Consider the following 16,531-nt stretch of genomic DNA (forward strand, 5'->3'; position numbering starts at 1 on the left):
TCTCAAAGTCCACCGACTAGGGGGAAAGAAAGAAACAAAAAAAACACATGAAGCAAACAACAAAACGAACAGAAATACAAAACGCGTCCTAAAAGAAGCACCTGCACGTATCTCATTCACCCCAATCACGAGAACAGCAGCCGATACTCGGATTGCCGGTAGCGTCTATAAACAAAAAGGAAACGAGAGACCCAGTTGCGTGATCCATACATATTCGTTTCATAGGCTAACTATTTACCACGCCACAACCGGATTATTAAAACGCCTATTCAATAAAGCACAGCCAAAACATACCTTGTTCCTTCTCCCATCGGGATCGCTGAACGCAGACCCAGGCTCGTCACTCGCACGGACAGTGTCACCGTCGGCGAGCACTCAACGACCACTAGCCCAACGGAAACACAATTAAATCCCCCGTAGTGCACTGGCCAAGTAACTATCATAATTCCCCAATGAGGTAGTTAAGACATACCTTGCGCTGCGACCCACACCTCTAGACACTGCTGCTACCGTCATGAGGACCCCGTGTGCCTTACCGGCATGAGGACCCCGGGTGCCTTTACACCCTCCTGATCGCAACCGCCCACCTGTCCCACCCCTATTAGGTGACGTCAGCGGTACGGGGAAAGAGAACGTGTAGCAGGGAACATCAGCACGAGACAGAGAGAGAAGACCTAATCCCACAGGCCACATATGCATTTAATATAGTTCCATCCTCTGCAAACAATGTTGATATTATTTTTACAAATGTTCCCCCATTTGGTTTGATAGACTCCTCACTGTGCGAGAGAAGAAGAGAAAACCAGCAGCACCCCTGTGACAAGCCTTCCAACCTCCAGCAGGAAGAAGAGGAGGAACACTGCACGCAGTGATGCCACCAGCGACATCATGGGAGCCTTCATCGACCTCTAGAGGCAGCAGCATGCAGAGCACATGGAGGCGGAGGAGCTGCGGCACAGGCGCGAGATGGAGATGTTCGGTGCGATGGAAGAGCGCCGACAGGAGGAGAACAGGAACATGTTCCAACAACTGTATGATGCCATCAGGCCCTCAAACCCCCATCTAACCACGATGCACGCCTCCGGTCACAATGACACTTTGCCATGCAGACCGTCACCCATCTATCACAACCTATAAAGCCCTGCACCATCCTGCACCAACATGCACATTTAGCCCTCAAAGACTGCCTTTCTATTTTATTGTTAGCATTTTATTTAGCGTTGTATTTTCTCTTTAATTTCATTACCACACCAGCACAACTTAAGGGGTAGGCTTTTTGCAGTTTAATCTATGGTGAGTAATTTGTAAAACTGCCCTATTTGTTTATGACCTAGGTGATAAGGTAAAGGGTACAGCATCCACCTTTTTCCCTAGATTTTTCACTTTTAGTACTAAAAGTACTAAAAGTACTAAAATATATATAAACATGTATAGAAACCCATAACACATTAAAGGGGCACAATTTCTCAGTTATATACCATGAAGTTCTACACACTTCTTGTGAATAACAATTTTAATATCAAATTTCACAATTTAGCAGCAGTACAAAGTTCAAGGGTCAGAAAGTCCTACAGTTGTAAAATAGGAACACAAAGCATCTCGTGGTGTTCGATGTGGCATTAGCAAAAACGTTATTGCAGTCAGGTCCCACACTGTCCTCTTGTACACTGGTGTCGTCGTAGTCCTCACTGTTGTTGTCTTCACAGAAATTGTGAAGCATGCAACACGCTGAGATGACCATGTTGATGTTGTTGATACGACAATCATAACGCTTCATCAGGCACCGCCATCTTCCCTTCAGACAGGGCTCTACAGTGCGCCCATTTCACTCGCATTTGCGAGCGAATATTTCGGCGTGCGAACGAGAAAAACAAAACAGGAGCACGCGTGCGAGTGACTTCTCCACAGCGCACTATACTGTGCGTTCACACCAAACGCGAAGGGACGAAACGATTCCATACAAAGCAACGATTCCATTTGCAGTGCGACATTTACCCGGCACGGGCGAGCGCGTTCACGTGAATTTCAGGTAGATTTGCAGCACGCCACTTTTGCTCGAGTTGAAATATTTAAACTTTGCCGCGACATTCGCGTGATGACAGCCAATCAGCGCTCAACAGCGTGGCCACTGAGTGACGTGCGTAACGTAACAGCCAATCAGTTTTCAACCGGTCAACCGTTCCCTGCAGTGCAGTCCGGGGAGAACCGCAGAATGGAGGAGAAAGTGATTGTTGCCGTTTGCGACTCCCCGAGCTCTATATAGAATAGTATATGATATAATTGTATTGTATTGTATACATAATTTCACGGCCAAAAGCTCGGATTGCCGTAGCGCGGGAGGCGCTACGGGAGGGTTTAGCAGGGTTTGTTTACCTACGTTGCTATGGTTACCAGTCTTGTGTGTTCCACGGTTTATTAGGTATCTAAATCGCTGTCCAGTCAATAATTCATTCAGTGCCTCTTCCGTGGTCATTACAATATTATGAATAGACTGCGTGGAGAAAGTTAATGCTGTTACTGTAGTCGATAAAGTCTCCAAATTCAACCCCCGACTGGTTGAAGGATTTTGGGTTGCTAGTTTATGATGCTAAGAACATGAAAATGTTCTGTACATTTTGTAAGGAAGCGCCATTGGCAATGGCAAGCTGTAATCTTGTCTATTTATTTATCTTAATTTTGCTTTAGTAAGTTGTTGCTGTTGGTGTGTGCAATTTCTGCACGCTAATAAATGTTCTAAACAAAAACCTATTGTGCCCCCATTTTTTTCCCCTGTGCTCCTACATTTTTTAACTCAGGGGCACGAGTGCTCCTGAAAAAGAAAGTTAGTGTAGAGCCCTGCCTTTAGACGACCAAATGCCCTCTCCACTGTCATCCGTGCCCTGCTGAGACGGTAGTTGAAGGCTTGCTGGTTCTCAGGGTACGGCTTCATCAACCATGGCAGAAGAGGATAGGCAGCATCTCCTAGCATCACCACTGGCACGTTGACTCCTTGAAAGCTCTTAGTGATGTTAGGGAACAGTGTACCACTCTTACCACGCTCTTACAATGAGGAATTACCAAACACTCTGGCGTCATGCACTTTGCCAGGCCAGCCCACATTGATATCCCAGAACCGAAGTCTATGGTCTACGGTAACACTTTATAATAACTATCCGTTATAGCTAGTTAATAGATCATAAGTACATGAGTTATTAATGACTTGTTAAGTGTTGGTTAACAGTTTATTAAGGATTTATAATGATGCCTTGTAGATAGTTAATAGATCATTAACAAACTGTTAGTTAATGAGTTATAAATGACTTAAGTATTAGTTAATAGTTTATATATGTTATTGGGACGTTATTCTAAAGTTGCAACTATTCCTCATTTATTAACTGTTAGTAAATGAGGAATAGTTGCAACTTTAGAATAACGTCCCAATAACATATATAAAGTATCAGTTAATAGTTTATGTATGTTATTGGAACGTTATTCTAAAGTTGCAACTATTCCTCATTTATTAACTGTTAGTAAATGAGGAATAGTTGCAACTTTAGAATAACGTCCCAATAACATATATAAAGTATCAGTTAATAGTTTATGTATGTTATTGGAACGTTATTCTAAAGTTGCAACTATTCCTCATTTATTAACTGTTAGTAAATGAGGAATAGTTGCAACTTTAGAATAACGTCCCAATAACCTACATAAGCTATTAACTAATACCTAACTAATATATTAACTCACACTTTACAGATCAGTTGTTAATAGTTTGTTAACCATCTACTAATACCAGTGAAACTTTGTAGAACAGCAAATGGGTGGAACAAGTTCAAGGTACAGAAATTTGATGTGATATTTAAAATATCTAATTTTTGTACCTCAACCTTGTTCCAACCATAGGCTTTTCTGTGTACTGCATTTGACCAAAGAAACACCACAGATGAAATGTTGAACATTGTGTTTAATGTATAGAAACACGCACACTGAGCCATCACATGGCAGAACAGCAGTATACAGCAGTATACAAACACATGAGGTTTCTGCACTTTTTGTGCTAAACACTGGATAAACAGAATTTCAAAGGGACATTTAATGTCCATACATCACAGCAATGTCATGGATTATCCGTCCTAACGGCCCTTTGCGATGCTTTCGGGCAAGCCACTCATGCCATTCAATAACTCTGAGATGGTCTACCAGTAATTCCTCTGTACGATTCCCCCTGAGTCTCCACACATTTTCCTTAACCGTTCTCCAGGCCCTCTCTATGTGCTGAGTATGTGCACCTGTTTGGGCATCGACATATGACACACTGTGATTGACAGTGAACTGGGTATAACCTAGCTGAGTTAAAGCATTGCGATAAGCCCGCCACTCATCACTTATTATTGTAGATCCCACTTTAACATGGTGAGCTAAAAGTGGCACCAGATCTCTCCTTCTTCTTCTCTCAACTAAGCGAAGAACAGGCTTTGCATGTCTTCTCCCTCTCCTGTTCACACCTAGCATCCCAAACACCCACTTCTTCCTCTTCCAGCCACCAGCCATTCGTCCCCGTCCGTACTGATGAAAACATAAAATATTAGGAATTCTTCTTCTTTAAACAAAATGAAGTCATTCAATGGTAATTTGCATTACTATCTTGATAAGATACTATCCTTTCTTTTGTGTCTGAAGTGGCTCTCATCAATGGTGACAAACTGCTGCCGCCCCCCAATGTGCTGGCCTCTTGCTTGCTGATATCTGTCCATCGCAGTAGTGCACACATCTCGCAGCTTTTGAGCTTCCAGAAATGTCATCATTGATCATGTCCACTTGACGTAGACGCAGGCCTTGTGCAAATCTGATGGAACAAGGCAAATAATTATTATACCACAGTTCTTTTGATCTTTTTGGTTTGATACACAAAGTTTGCATCTACTGCACCCCAGGATATGAAAATTGTCCACTACGGTGTAGACAAAAAAAGCAATAATGATGGAAAATATGTTTTTTGGTATTTTCTACAGAGCTCTGTCAATATATTTGGAACTAATAATTCTGTAGGATATTTGTAAAATCCTATTTCTAATATTAATTGCCAGAGCCTGTAGATTGAGAGAGCCAATTGCCATTGAGCTTCAAGAGGCAGGGTCAGACAGTCATGTTGCTCCACCAGGCCTAATGCTGACCAACACAGCATCCCCTAAGTAACAGCAATTAAACATATTTCGATAATTGTTAAACTGTTAAGAATTCAAGCTGTGAATTACACTTTTTAGCAAAATAAATCACGAAAGTGAAATAACTTCAAGCACCTGTTATCATCATGAGCCTAGAGATGCTCCATAACATAATAATCACAAGCTTTACTACATAGTCTCCAGTTATTGTTTATGACAGCATAGTTATACAGTATTCCTATTGAAATAAACACTTTTCATCATAGAAAGACAGGCTAAAATCATATACCTATGCCATAGCGTACCTGTACACAAAGCGCATCCAGTTGAAGAGGGAGACCTTTGAATTGCTGAATATAGATTTGTGTCTAATTGACCTCTTCAGTTTCCTCCCTCTGTGGTTATGGTGTTTGCAAACCCTGAAGATATATACAAATAAAGATAAGAATGACACAGGCCAGGGTAGTGGCTAGAGCAGTGATTCTCAAACATTTGCACGTCAAGGACCCCCAAAGTAATGTGTATTTGGCCATGGACCCCATCTGGAAATATTTTGTGCCAGGAACCCCCATAAAATGTGTGTAAATATGTTTAAAAAAAGTTTAACCCAATTTGTCAGTATTTCTGTCTGAAAATAGCAGATCTATGAGCTCACAACGTTTTGACGTGTTGTGATCTTGTAGATTAGTATTAAGTAGTGTAGTGTATAGTAATGTATTTCTAGAAATTAATGTTAACATGAATTAAGAAGATATATTGTGCACTCTTATCAGCTCACAATTAAATAGATTTCATTTTCACTAAAATTCTGAACTAAAATACCCATGTATGGGTAAAAAACAAATAAACTTACCATGCATAGTTGTCCACACAAACTGATTCCTTGAATTTCATCTTGTGTTTGCATTTTTGGCATCTCATCCATCTTCTTAGAAGCCTTTTCTTCTGCATCCATTTGATTATTTGTCTATGTCTTCTTTTAGATTTAGTTCTGCCTTCAATAAGCTCTCTTAGCTCAGTGGCTAAACCAGGCATTATTTGGCTACGATGTGACTAGCTCCCGCCAGATTACGTTTGAATTGTATTATAGGTCGGGGTGACGACAAGGGTGAAACAAGCCAATCATAAATGCATTCACAGGCTGAAGGAGGAGAACATCCGGCCTCCTCCATCATATTGACTGGTTGTCAACTTGTCGATCACCTCGCATCACCGCTGTACTTTGATGAGTGACAACCGGTGACTGACAACCTAGACAGACACGCTCACTCGGCAAGCCTGCATTGGCATTGATTTTAAGGAATGAATGCACGGTCTGGTAAAATGTCCGATACCAGTGTTCCCAGCGGCGATGCGCAAAATACCGAGATAAACCCAGGTAGGCCTACTGTCGGGAGAAAGAGAAAGAAGTCAACAGCGGGTACTTCCAGTAAAAAGAAAACTACACCTGTGGACCATGCTGTTCACATGGACACCAACGGTGACGGTAAGCAAGACTGCGTGTTATCTTTTCATTAAAGATGTTTGATCAGGATAACACGGACTGATAGATTTGTGCTACATAAATCAACCACATTGGTAGGGATGGGAATCGAGAACTTGTTCTTGTTCAGAACCGGTTCCCAGTGAACCAATTCCTTGGAATCGTTAGCATGCCTGCTTAACGATTCCGCTTATCGGTTCCAAACTCGGAACTTTGAATCATATTCGAAGTTTGTTTGTTTATTAATATTAATATTCGAATATTTATTAATAATATTTTGACCATTAAATGCCTTCAGCAAGACCTATATGCTATAAAGCTCGGCCAAAAGCCGAGCTCCGAGGGTTTGTTTACCAGCGTTGCTACGGTTTCCGTATCACACCAAAAACTGGTGTGATTGTATGCATCAAAACTTTAATTCAAGGCTTACTGTATGTTCACACCGCACATTGAAACGTGTCGCAGGGCGACACGAGCCAATCAGTGTTCACTCCCTGTGGGTAACGTGGGTGAAGTAACGTAAAACAGCCAATCACCGACCAACCGGCTGGGCCAACCGTTCCCTGCACTCCGAGTGAACTGCAGCTTGGAGGAGAAAGTGATTGTTGCCGTTTGCGACTCCCGAAGCTCTAAATATAATATAATATGTTATAATATATATAATGCTCATGGCTCAGCTGCTCATTATTTTATTTTACCTTCACCTTGCTTTTATGATCAGAGCTTTTTTAATTCTCTACCCTATCATTCCAGATACTGCGGGAACTGTAGCTCCAACAGCATTTTTACATATCAGGAAGATGCAGCTTAAGCTCCGTGAGGCCAAGAAGAAGCTGCACACAGTCACAGAAAAAATCAGTGACCTGACTAAGGAGAGTCTCCCTCCGCCAACAAGTTGGTCAAAGTAAGTAGGCCTAACACTTTCTTGGGAAAACATGTTTGCACACCTGACAATGATACTGGGGTGCTTTGTAAAATATATATACAATTGAGTGGAAGAAAGGCCAACATTTCACGGTGACGAGACCATCAGAGCATGAGCGTGTTATTACCCAAACAATACACATGTACAGTTAATACCTGGAAGATAATATCTGTAGCATTGATTGACAGCAGACACATCTGTCCAACGGATGAGATCACGATTTGATGAATCAGTGAAACTGAAAGTCTTAATAAATGTAAATGTTGATAAAAATGTATGTGAGTTCAATTGTATCATCATAGTTAGTAATGCATTTGGTGTTGTATTTTGTATTATGTTGTAGATACAGATGACGGTGGGACAATTGACACATCTTCCTCGGCAAACTCGTCTCCTGGTGCATCTTCTTTCTCTTCATCCTCCAGTCCATCCAACATCCTTCATCCTCTTCATCCAGCTCCTCATCCTCAACTGATTCTTCCGATTCAGACAATAAATTGAAGAAAAGACGCAAGAAGAAAAAGAAGCACCACCACCAGAGTCACAAGAAAAGAGACAAGAGGAAGAGAAAAGGGAAGAAAAAAAGGCAACATGGCAAGCAGAGAGGTAAGTGTAAAGAGAGGAAGGCAATAAGGCAGCTCCCCTCATGTGTGTCAGGCATGTAGACATCACAACGTCTGTGTCCGTCTGTCTCTCTCAATTAAATTAAATTCAAAGCGCTTTATTAGCATGACCGTTAAAATACAGTGTTGCCAAAGCAAATAACAGCAATACAGACAATAATAAAAACAAACAAACATAAAAAAAACAAGAAATAAGGCTGCTCCCCTCATGTGTGTCCAACCCGGTCTCACGAAAAGACGTGACACTGTCACGTTATTTAATCTATTGAAACGTGATCAGGATCACGTATTTTCAAATTTTTCGTGTTTACAAGCACAAATTTCAAACCCATGTATTTCAATTGGAAGTATTTGTCGTGTCACCAGCACGACTTCCAAACTAAGGTTCTGTGCGGGAGCGTTCTCCCTAATGTCCCTTAAGGCAGTGGCGTGTTCAGGGAGTGGCCTAGGGTGGCACGGGCCACCCCTGAAATCTGATTGGCTACCCCAAGTGCCACCCCAATATTCACGGCACTGTAAACTGGAAGCTTGTTTAGAGTTGCAGTTCCTTCTCAAACCTGAGAGGCAGCAGAGATGCGCTAAAGTAGTATGTAGCCTGCAAAAAAAAAGTCCCGAAGAAGAAGAAGTTTGAGCAAACCTACACGTGAAACAAACTGTCTATGGAAGCAACACGTTTCTGGAGCGTCGTCGAGAAAGATGTGAGTAACCTACATTTCACTACACTTACTGTGCCTGTAGTTAAAAGCTGTAACGGTAATAAGCTAAACGTTTATCCTGTCTTGTTTTATTTCTTTTTATTGTAATTGGCACAAGGCTGTCATCATCTCATCTCATTAGCAAACACTGTTTTGACTGTCAACGATGCTAAAGCTAACATTTAGCTATTCTGTACTGCGTAACATTGTTATGTTAGACCCATATAACATCAATATCATTTGTGTGTATGCACAATTATCTATTGTACAACATATAAGAATGTCGTGCATTATGGGACTATTACAGTATGAAAAGAGGTCAGAATATTAAGGATTTCTTCATAAGGAAGAAATCCAAAATAGAGCCAGAGCAGGGGCAGAGCAGTCAGTCAGAGGATGAGAGCCAGGCTTCAGCCTCAGCTGTACACATAGGTACGTGAAATCCTGATGGTTCAAGTTTGTTCTCATGTTTGAACTTACTCATTTGGTTTGACTGTAACATACCACTTAGTTTACTAAGGAAAGGCTGATTGTATTATGATTTTAATCACAGTTTCTGTGGATGTACATGTGGATGGTAAAGAGGAAAGACCCTCAACATCACAAACAGATCAGGGTATGTATGAATTTACCTTCTTTAAAACATTATGTGCATTGATTCGAACTGGGATATTTCACTTATACTACAGTGGCATATACTGTCATTAAGCATGTAGACACATTTTTTAACAAGCGTGTAGACACATTTTTTAACAATGCTGGTGTGAAAAGCCTAAATGTGACAATTTGACATATAAATGAATGATACAATCTCTGTATTGCTTCAGGTGTGTCCCCCTGCAGGCCATGCACAGGGGGATAGTGGTGTGGCAGCCCCATTTGGCGGGCTCGGACCTATTGGTATGTCTTAACAATTCATTTTTCATATGAAGTATCATATGCTTAATATTTTAGGCACATTTTATTATCATTCTAATGACAACCTATGTGTTATTGCAGAGGCAGGCGAAGATTCCTGTGATGAAGGCCCCTTACCGTCACATACACAGCACAGTATGTATGCTTTACCTTTTTTTTTTTTGTTGTAGTGTTTTTAAACATTACAGTATCCGCTTTTATTTGGATCATTGTATTAATAACACTGGTGTTTAAAAGCTAAATGGGACAATTTGAAATATAATTAAACTGATAGAATCTCTGTATTGCTTCAGGCGAAGATTCCTTTGATGAAGGCCCCTTACCGTCACATATGCAGCAGGGTATGTATGCTTTACCTTTAAAAAAAACAAAAACATTGCAGTATCTGCTTTTATTTGGATCAGGATATCAATAATACTGGTGTTTAAAAGCTAAATGTGGCAATATGAAATGTAATTAAACTAATGAAATCTCTGTATTGCTTCAGGTGTGTCCAGTGCTGACAATACAGAGGTTCCTGCAGGCCATCCACAAGGGGATAGTGGTGTGGCAGCCCCTTTTCGTCGGCCCGGAACTATTGGTATGTCTTAACAATTCATTTAAGTCAAATCAGTGAATTAAATGACACTTAAAGGTTCTGATTCCCATACATTTGTCACTTACAGATATTTCACAGTCAAGAGCAGCAGGACCCACTCAACCCCGGTTAAAGATATATCCAAAAACCATGCAAGGAGAGAAGAGGAGGTCATTCAATCCATCTTGGTACAACACGTTTTCATGGCTTGAGTACTCACTTATGAAAGACTGCGCTTACTGCTATGCATGCAGACACTTCTCTTTGCCTAGCACGTCAGAATCCGTTTTTACCTCAGAATCCGGCTTTTCACAATGGAAAAAAGCAATGTATAAAGATGCTGGCTTTAAGGTGCATGAAAAATCAGATTCTCATATTACTGCCATGTTAGCTTGGAGTGAACACAAGAAGGCTGCACTTACAGATGCTTCTGTATTAAACATGCTCAACAATGAGTACAAAAAGAAGGTTGAAGAGAATCGCAGTTACATTAAAACTGTTGCAGATGTACTGCTTTTGACAGCCACACAAAATATGGCACAAAGAGGGCACCGTGAGTCTGAGCAATCTGACAACAAAGGGAATTTCTTAGAAATTCTTGAAATGATTGCTAAACCCAATCCCATGGTAGCCAAAAAAATGAAAGCAACAGGCAATGCAAAATACACAAGCAATACCATACAAAATGAAATTCTGCAGTGCTTAACCAGTATGGTGCAGGATTCCATTGTGAAAGAAGTGAAAGAGAGTGAGGTATTCTCCATCATCGCTGATGAAACCAAAGATTTGCAAAAAAAGGAGCAGCTGTCATTAGTACTTCGATATTATTACAATGGGGCTGTTCATGAAAGCTTCCTTGAAATGCAGCATGCACAACATCTAGATGCTAAGGGGCTTAGTGACATGATCATCAAGTGCTTAGAAAGCTATGAACTTCAGTATAAATCAAACCTTGTTGGACAAGGTTATGACGGCGCCTCAGTAATGAGTGGTAAACATTCGGGTGTGGCAGCCAGAATTAAGACAGAGGCTAAAACTGCGTTTTATGTCCACTGTAATGCACACTGTCTAAACCTGGTCTTGGTTGACACTGTTAAGTCAGTTCCAGAGGCAGATTGTTTCTTTTCACTGCTTGAAAAGATCTATGTATACATGTCAGGCTCTTATTTGCACCAGAAATGGCTTACTGTCCAGAAAGAAATGTATGGTGGCACACCTAGAGAGTTACAAAAATTAAGTGACACAAGATGGGCATGTAGAGCAGTAGCTTGCAGGAATTTGATGGATAGATTACCAGCTGTGTTGTGTGTTCTTCAAAATATAAGTGCAGAAAATCTCAGAGACGGGTCCATTGATGCTAGAGGTCTGCTTGCACAGATTGACCTCACATTTATAGGCCTCCTTGCAACCTTCCGAAAAGTTTTCGGTGACACAAAGCTGCTTTCTGAACTGTTGCAGTCACCCTCAGTTGATTTAGCTATGGCAGCAGACATGGTGGAGTCACTTCTTGATACTTTTCAAGAGTATAGGACTGAGACATTTACTGATAAACTGTGGCATGACATAGTAGAGACAGCCAAACAGTGCAACATAGCTGTTGAGAATGTTGAGAAGAAAAGAGCACATAAAGTCAGCACCAAACTTGGTGGGTCGTATGTGACATGTACTATAGGCCTGCGCAAGGGTAATGCAGACAAAGATTCATTCAGGCAGGGACTACTCTACCCCATCCTTGACACCTTAGTTTCTGAAATGGAAAGAAGGTTCTCAAAAATGAACTGTTCAGTAATGAGAGGTATACAGGCCTTAAATCCTAAAAGCAGTACATTCCTCCAGGATGACCAGGTCTTTGACTTTGGAACAATATATGGGTGTGATAAGGAGGATCTTACTCATGAGCTTCACCAGGCTAGAAGAATTTTGTCAAGGAAAGCTGAGAGTGGGGCGGCACAGTTGGGAAACATCCTAGATTTAACAGTGTTTTTGGAACCATACCAAGAGGTGTTTGTTGAGCTCTTCAGGCTATGCAAAATAGCTCTAGCCCTCCCAGTCAGTAGTGCTGCATGTGAGCGGAGTTTTTCAGCTCTAAAGCTCATTAAAACTCATTTGAGGACAACCATGCTAGACAACAGACTAAGCCATTTATCTTTGCTAAGTATTGAGTCAAGAAGAGCGAGGGCACTCAACATGGATGATTTTATCAAAGTGTTTGCAAGCAAACACAAGAACAGGCGAATTGCACTGTTTTAACCCTCCTGTTTACCTAAGCTTAATAGTCCATGAGCCAGGGCTCTGTACCTCCAGCCATTGTTGCACATGTTAAGTTTTGCACAGTTTTGTTAAGGTCATATTTTGCCCAAAGAGTCTTATTTATTTTAATTTTGTTGGCACTTTATTGTTGCACATGTTACGTTTTGTTAAGGTCATATTTTGCCCAAAGAGTCTTATTTATTTTAATTTTGTTGGCACTTTATTTTGTTGGCACTTTATTGTTGCACATGTTAAGTTTTGCACAGTTTTGTTAAGTTCATATTTTGCCCAGAGTCTTCAGAAAGTGCATTGTCTTTTTTGTATGTACTGTTGAAGTTAGAATAAAGTATGGTAGTTTTCAATCACATTTGTATGTTGCCTTTTCCTGAATGTTGTGACTAGTAGGTCTGTTCTTGCTTGCAGTGTAAGTAAGTGAAGTAGATATGGGTTGTGGATACAAAAATGGTAAATTAATGCTATGCCGACACCTGGGTGTGGGTGTGCATACGTGAGTGTATATGTCTGCGCAGGCGCTCCTGCTCACACTTCATGCCACCCCTGCATATGTCAGTGCCCCACTGGTGCCACCCCTATCAAAAATGTCTGGACACGCCACTGCCTTAAGGAGCTCCGTACAGTACATTTATTGTTAAAAATTGTGAACAATATGACAGCTTTAGGCCACCCGTTTCTACTTTCACCTTCGATTCTGAGAAATTGTGACAATTCACGGATATAGGCTATTAAACGCAGGTGCGCTGCTCAGGCAAACCGCGAAAGAAAAAATGGTAGCTGCTTAATCTGATCTTTTTAGAATTGTATGTCTTGATGTTTTGATCTAGCCATAGATCTATTGTCTTGTTTTTGGCTATGTGAATGGAAGTCCGCGTCGATGCCTCGCAAGTCCAGTGTCGCGAGCGGACGTGACATCTAGAAGTCATACCGTATAATAATGGGTTATCATTAATATTGATGCGTAGGGGTTGATTATAACTCTTGTTTATTGTTTATACCACAGTCTGGGGGAATACTCGTATTCTGATTGGCTGCACGGTGTGCATTATCTCCTGATATAGGCCTACCAGACCCCTGCTAAGTAGTTCCAGTCAGTGTTTAGATTCTCTGCCCGAGCCCGAGCCCGACCCCTCGGGCCGGGCCTTTGATCGAGCGTTTTTACTTTTATTTTATCATTATCATAAATTAGCCTAATCTGAGGAGAAATCTATGCCATAAACAGAAATATTATGGGTCTTTATTACACGGGTCTTCTCAATGCCGTGGAACGCTCCGTTCACTTGCATGGGTCCGGGGATATCTCGGGATTGGTTTCTTTATTAATCGAATGGGAAATGCAATAGGCCTATTTTAGGACCGAATCACCGTTGAACTTGTTTCTAATAACATTTCTAGCGAGAAATATACTTTTTACTTGCATAATCTTTAGTCAGTGATTACGTCTGATCTTTAGTTTTATAGTTATTAGGAAGATTTTATCGGCTCGCTCGCATGTTTCAATGACGTCAGGTTGCTAAGGACGCTGCTTTCGCTAAACTAGCACACACACACACACACACACACACACACACACACACACACACACACACACACACACACACACACACAATGCATTTCGCTGCAGATATTCCCTCAATTTTTATTACTTTCAAAACGTTGGCCAAGTTGGAATATCCTTTTTATTTGGGCTGCTTCTAGGACATTTTGGGTGGATTTTGAACGGTATGTGGGCGGGACGTTTTTTGCAGGACCTGGCAACCCTGCGCTGTTGCCCGGGGTGCTGAAATGCTCCGGAACAGATCTGGATCCACTATGGCCAAAAGACTTGTATGCCCTCCCCCCCCCTTAAATAAATTCTATGGCAGAATAAAGAATAAATTCATGCATTATCATTCAACTTGAACATGTGTTTTTACAGTATAGCGTGGTGGAGGACTGACGTACGTTGCCCAACCCGGAAGTGAGCGTCGCCCTGGTTTCCCTTGACAAAAAGCCAACGGGTTTTTCCTTTGGATTATTGCAGAAAAATTAGCATCTTTGAAGCACCTCCTCAAAAACTGAAAATAAATAAATAAATAAAAATATCTGTGCTCCAAAGAACGAAATGTAAACCAATGCATTCTGAATATTAATAATAATAATACATTTAATTTAGAGGCGCCTTTCAAGACACCCAAGGTCACTTTACAGAGCATATAGTCATCATTCAAAACTATGTAAAACAGACTAGGAATAAAAGAAAAACAGAGGTTAATCATGAAGAATAATAATAATTAATAACACTCAAAGACGCCTACAGTGAAGGGGGGACCTCACTAACCACCACCAATGAGTAGCACCCACTTGGGTGATGAATGGGAGTGTTTCTCAGATTTTTCCATGCTACACAGAACGAAATGTAAACCCATGCAAATAAAGACTTCATGTTCATAATCATTTAAATATCATTAATCTCCTGAGTGTGTCGAGTGGTATTCTATTTTTTTCAACGGGGCTGCATCCAGTCACTTGACCGTCATGGTTGCTATGGTGGTTGCTATCGACCGCCCCCTCAAATCCTTACATGGTTCTAAAAACCACGCGGTAAAGGAGCTGCCGTCCATTCTGTTGTTTTTGTCGTAAACTAGGGTCAGATGGTTAAAAAATAGACAGATATTCCAAGGTATCCTTAAAAGGCAGCTTGGATGTTTTTATTTTGTGCAGTTTAGACTTCTTCTATAACCTATTTTTGAAAGCAAAACACCAAGCTCATTGATTTAACGAGGCAGGGTTATTTGAAACAATTTATTGAATAAATATTTATGAGAGTTCATTCCTTCTCCTGAGTTTGCTTCCTATTTATGTCTAGTGTACACCCCTACTGTCAGCAAGCATCACCCCCCCCCCCCCCCCCTATCATATATATGAAAGAGGGCATTCAATTATACTACAATGATCAATTAGGAGGCCGAAGCCCTAAAGGAAGTGATGCAATAGGTGACAATTGAGTCGACAACATTTAAGTAAGCCTTGGGGTCTCTTATATATCAAAGGGGGTCTCAAAGGACGCATATACGCTTCAACTTGTGGCTTACAGGAAATTACTCAGCAAGTGCTCCATCTTGTTGCACCCACCCAGCGGCTCGCTTGCAAGATTTTGGCCTGAAGTTCTTCCCAGACCTACACCGTAGCCATCCAACCTGCATATCGGAGAATCAGGCCTCTCTTTAATAATGACAAAAAGTTATGAGAGGAATACACATAAACTTTTGTTGTCTCATAAGCGGCGTGGTGTCGGCTGCTTTTGACCTTTTGACCCCAGACTTCTGAGGGAATAGCTGAATCAATTCATTAGTCAATCAGAAGTATGTAAATATCTTCCCGGTGTCGTAAGAGGGCGAACAAGGTGTCCTTCAACATCTACGCTTCCAGGCGATTGCAATGGTGCCACACATGAGCATATTCGAACATGTTTAATGATAGTAATTAGCTGTCGAAATTGGAGGTCTTAATCAATAATGAGCTGCTATTGATTTACTTTCCGATAGAAATTTGTGACAAATGACATATTATTTAGCATCTACACGTTGAGCTGAGTCCAATGACACCAAGCATGACACTCTAGCACATGTATTTTACATGGTACATATGGTCTAGGACATGATCTCGGTGTGGCAAGAGGGCAAGCTTGATCTCATTGGATTCAGCTTAACGTGTAGATGCTAAATAACATGTAAATTGTCAAGAATCTCCATCGGGAAGCAAATCTATAGCTGTTCATTATTGATAAAGGCCCACAAAATCGACAGCTAATTACTACCCCGAAACATATTCAAATATGATCATGTGTGACACTGTTGCAATCGCCTCGAAACGTAGATGTCAAAGGACACCTTGTTTTCCCCCTTACGCCTCCGGGAAG

General features: G+C 41.1%; 1 protein-coding gene across 3 annotated transcripts; it reads left to right on the forward strand.

Moving 5' to 3' along the window:
* Positions 1 to 8,397: 8,397 nt before the first annotated feature.
* On the forward strand, positions 8,398 to 13,296 carry LOC130388258 (zinc finger MYM-type protein 1-like). Of its 3 annotated transcripts, XM_056597677.1 has the most exons (7): positions 8,398 to 8,873; positions 9,424 to 9,486; positions 9,698 to 9,770; positions 9,870 to 9,923; positions 10,082 to 10,129; positions 10,276 to 10,368; positions 10,454 to 13,296. In XM_056597677.1, exons 1-7 carry the CDS (start codon positions 8,835 to 8,837, stop codon positions 12,613 to 12,615), a joined length of 2,532 nt encoding a protein of 843 aa, XP_056453652.1. In that variant the 5' UTR covers positions 8,398 to 8,834; the 3' UTR covers positions 12,616 to 13,296. The 3 variants fall into 3 exon arrangements, with proteins under 3 accessions (XP_056453652.1, XP_056453654.1, XP_056453653.1); XM_056597679.1 differs by having other exon boundaries at positions 10,276 to 13,296; XM_056597678.1 differs by lacking the exons at positions 9,424 to 9,486; positions 9,698 to 9,770; positions 9,870 to 9,923; positions 10,082 to 10,129.
* Positions 13,297 to 16,531: the final 3,235 nt, after the last annotated feature.

Source organism: Gadus chalcogrammus, chromosome 8 (assembly GCF_026213295.1).
Source record: "Gadus chalcogrammus isolate NIFS_2021 chromosome 8, NIFS_Gcha_1.0, whole genome shotgun sequence".
Lineage (NCBI taxonomy): Eukaryota > Metazoa > Chordata > Actinopteri > Gadiformes > Gadidae > Gadus > Gadus chalcogrammus.

What these genes read in the sequence shown, in the direction of transcription:
- LOC130388258 (XM_056597677.1), top strand. Translation starts at nt 8,835, where the DNA reads ATGGAAGCAACACGTTTCTGGAGCGTCGTCGAGAAAGAT. An exon ending in TGGCGGGCTCGGACCTATTG is followed by an intron (nt 9,771 to 9,869) that starts GTATGTCTTAAC and finishes GTGTTATTGCAG; the next exon opens with AGGCAGGCGAAGATTCCTGT. An exon ending in ACCGTCACATATGCAGCAGG is followed by an intron (nt 10,130 to 10,275) that starts GTATGTATGCTT and finishes GTATTGCTTCAG; the next exon opens with GTGTGTCCAGTGCTGACAAT.